Source organism: Nicotiana sylvestris, chromosome 1 (assembly GCF_000393655.2).
Source record: "Nicotiana sylvestris chromosome 1, ASM39365v2, whole genome shotgun sequence".
Lineage (NCBI taxonomy): Eukaryota > Viridiplantae > Streptophyta > Magnoliopsida > Solanales > Solanaceae > Nicotiana > Nicotiana sylvestris.
This window is the reverse complement of record NC_091057.1, coordinates 159,286,782-159,289,179: the sequence shown is the minus strand read 5'-3', so window position 1 is coordinate 159,289,179 and position 2,398 is coordinate 159,286,782. Positions and strand designations below refer to the sequence as shown.

General features: G+C 36.7%; 1 protein-coding gene across 1 annotated transcript; it reads left to right on the top strand.

The window, feature by feature from the left end:
• The first annotated feature begins 1,087 nt into the window (after positions 1–1,087).
• Positions 1,088–1,737, top strand: LOC138876527 (secreted RxLR effector protein 161-like). The gene is made up of 2 exons (XM_070155605.1): positions 1,088–1,549; positions 1,654–1,737. The coding sequence occupies exons 1-2, from the start codon at positions 1,088–1,090 to the stop codon at positions 1,735–1,737; spliced, it is 546 nt and encodes a 181-aa protein (XP_070011706.1).
• The last annotated feature ends 661 nt before the right edge of the window (positions 1,738–2,398 follow it).

Genomic DNA, 2,398 nt, shown 5'->3' with positions numbered 1-2,398 from the left:
AACTAATCCCTGAATGGAACCTGTCCATGAGCTTGTTCCTTAGCAATAGAACATGGGAGAAACATCAAACAGAAATTAGTTGGTTGTGAAACCATACAAGTATCAAAGTTCTCATCCCATTGAGAACATAATTACTGATCCAACCTCTAGAGTTAAAGCTAGATCACAATTAAAGAATCTGTGTGCTTTTGATGTTTTCTTATCTCTTATTGAACCTAAAAATGTTATTGAGGCTTTGCAGGATGCAAACTGGGTAAATGTAATGCAAGAGGAACTCAATCAGCTTGAAAGAAGTTAAGTTTGGCATCTGGTTCCAAAACCCAAGGATATATCAGTAATTGGCACTAAATGGGTCTTCAGAAACAAACTTGATGAAGATGGAACTGTTACAAGGAACAAGGCAAGGTTGGTGGTTCAAGGTTACAGCCAGGAGGAAGGCATAGACTATGATGAGACATTTGCTCCAGTTGCAAGATTGGAAGTAATAAGACTCCTCATAGCCTTTGCAGCACACATGAAATTTATTCTTCATCATATGGATGTCAAAAGTGCTTTCCTAAATAGCTACCTAAAGGATGAGGTGTTTGTCAAACAACCTCCAGGTTTTGAGAGCAAGAAATGTCCGGAACATGTGTACAATTTAGACAAGGCTCTCTATGGACTCAAGCAGGCTCCTAGAGCATGGTATGAACGACTGTCCAAATTTCTGCTTGAACATGGTTACAAGAGAGGTAAAATTGACAATACTCTATTCTTGAGGGGAAAATGTAAGGACCTTCTTGTAGTACAAATATATGTTGATGACATAATTTTTAGGGCAACCACTGAAAAATTAAGTAAGGAATTTGCAAAACTTATGGGGAGTGAATTTGAAATGAGTATGATGGGTGAACTTAATTTCTTCTTAGGCTTGCAGATTAAGCAAAACTCAAATGGAACCATGATCCATCAGCAGAAATATGCAAGAGAGTTGATTAAGAAGTTTAAAATGGAAGAATAAAAAGAAATAGACACTCCTATTGCAACAGCCACAAAATTGGACATGGATGAACCTGGTTCATCTGTTGATCAGAAGTTGTATAGGGGTATGATTGGTTTACTTTTGTATCTTACTGCTAGCAGACATGACATTGTTTTCAGTGTAGGGCTTTGTGCTCGATTTCAAAAAAATCCAAAGGAATCCCACTTGACTGCGGTCAATAGAATATTGAGATACTTGAAAGGCACTACTGACCTTTATCTTTGGCATCCAAAAGGTAGTAACTTTAACCTAATGGGATATGCTGATGCTGACTATGCAAGTTTCCTGGTGGATAGGAAGAGCACCTCAGGTATGGCACATTTCCTTGGGTCATGTCTAGTATTATGGGCCACTAAAAAGCAGAATTCAGTGGCCTTATCCACTGCTGAGGCTGAGTATGTTGTTGCTGCCCCCTGTTGTGCTCAACTGTTGTGGATCAAACAACAGTTGATAGATTTTGGCATTGAAGTTGGTTACATCCCTATATTTTGTGATAACACTAGTGCTATTAGTATGACTAAGAATCTCGTTCATCATAAAAGGACTAATCACATAGATGTTAGGCACACTTCTTAAGGGACAACTATGAGAAATGATTGATTACTATAGAATTCTGTGCTACTGATAAACAGATTGTTGACATCTTTACTAAAGCGCTGTATAGAGAAAGCTTTGAAAGGAACATGTTAGAATTAGGGATGATTAAGATCATCTAATAGGACCTGCTCAGAATGCACCGTGAAAAAAAAATAAAAAAAAATTGGCTAGGAAATCTGGAACTTGTGTAAATATCTAGATTAATTTTTGCTCATTTCATACTGTAAATAGTATACTCCTGTAACATGTGTTGATATGACTCATTGATCTCTAACAAAATTTTCTTTATTTTTGGTAAATTGAGGCATGATCAAGAGGATTCTAAGTGAAGAACCTGGTTTATCAGTATTGGTTCATCCGAATAATGAGGTATGTTTTCTATATTCTGCACAATTAGAAATATAAATATTTAAATCATGAGCAGATTCCTACCTATGCTCAAAAACATTAGAAAATCCTATCCGTTTATTTTTTGAACCAGTTCCGTTTCTACTATAATTCTCACCACAAAAATTGCCTAAAATCTAGGGAAGCTTAACCGCTCATTCAACCTAAAATTTCAGGTTGATTGGACTTCTAATTGACTGCAGAAAGCTACTTTTAGTCATTAATTAAGCTTCTCTCTTTAAAAAACCATCATCCCTGTCTGCCACCCTCATTATTCTAAAACCGTGAAATTTTTTACTCTCAATTGTTCTCTCTTCCAAAAGCCAAGCTCACAAATTCTCTCAAGAAATCAGTCACAATGTCGAACCCTCAAGATAACCCAGGAACTCCTCC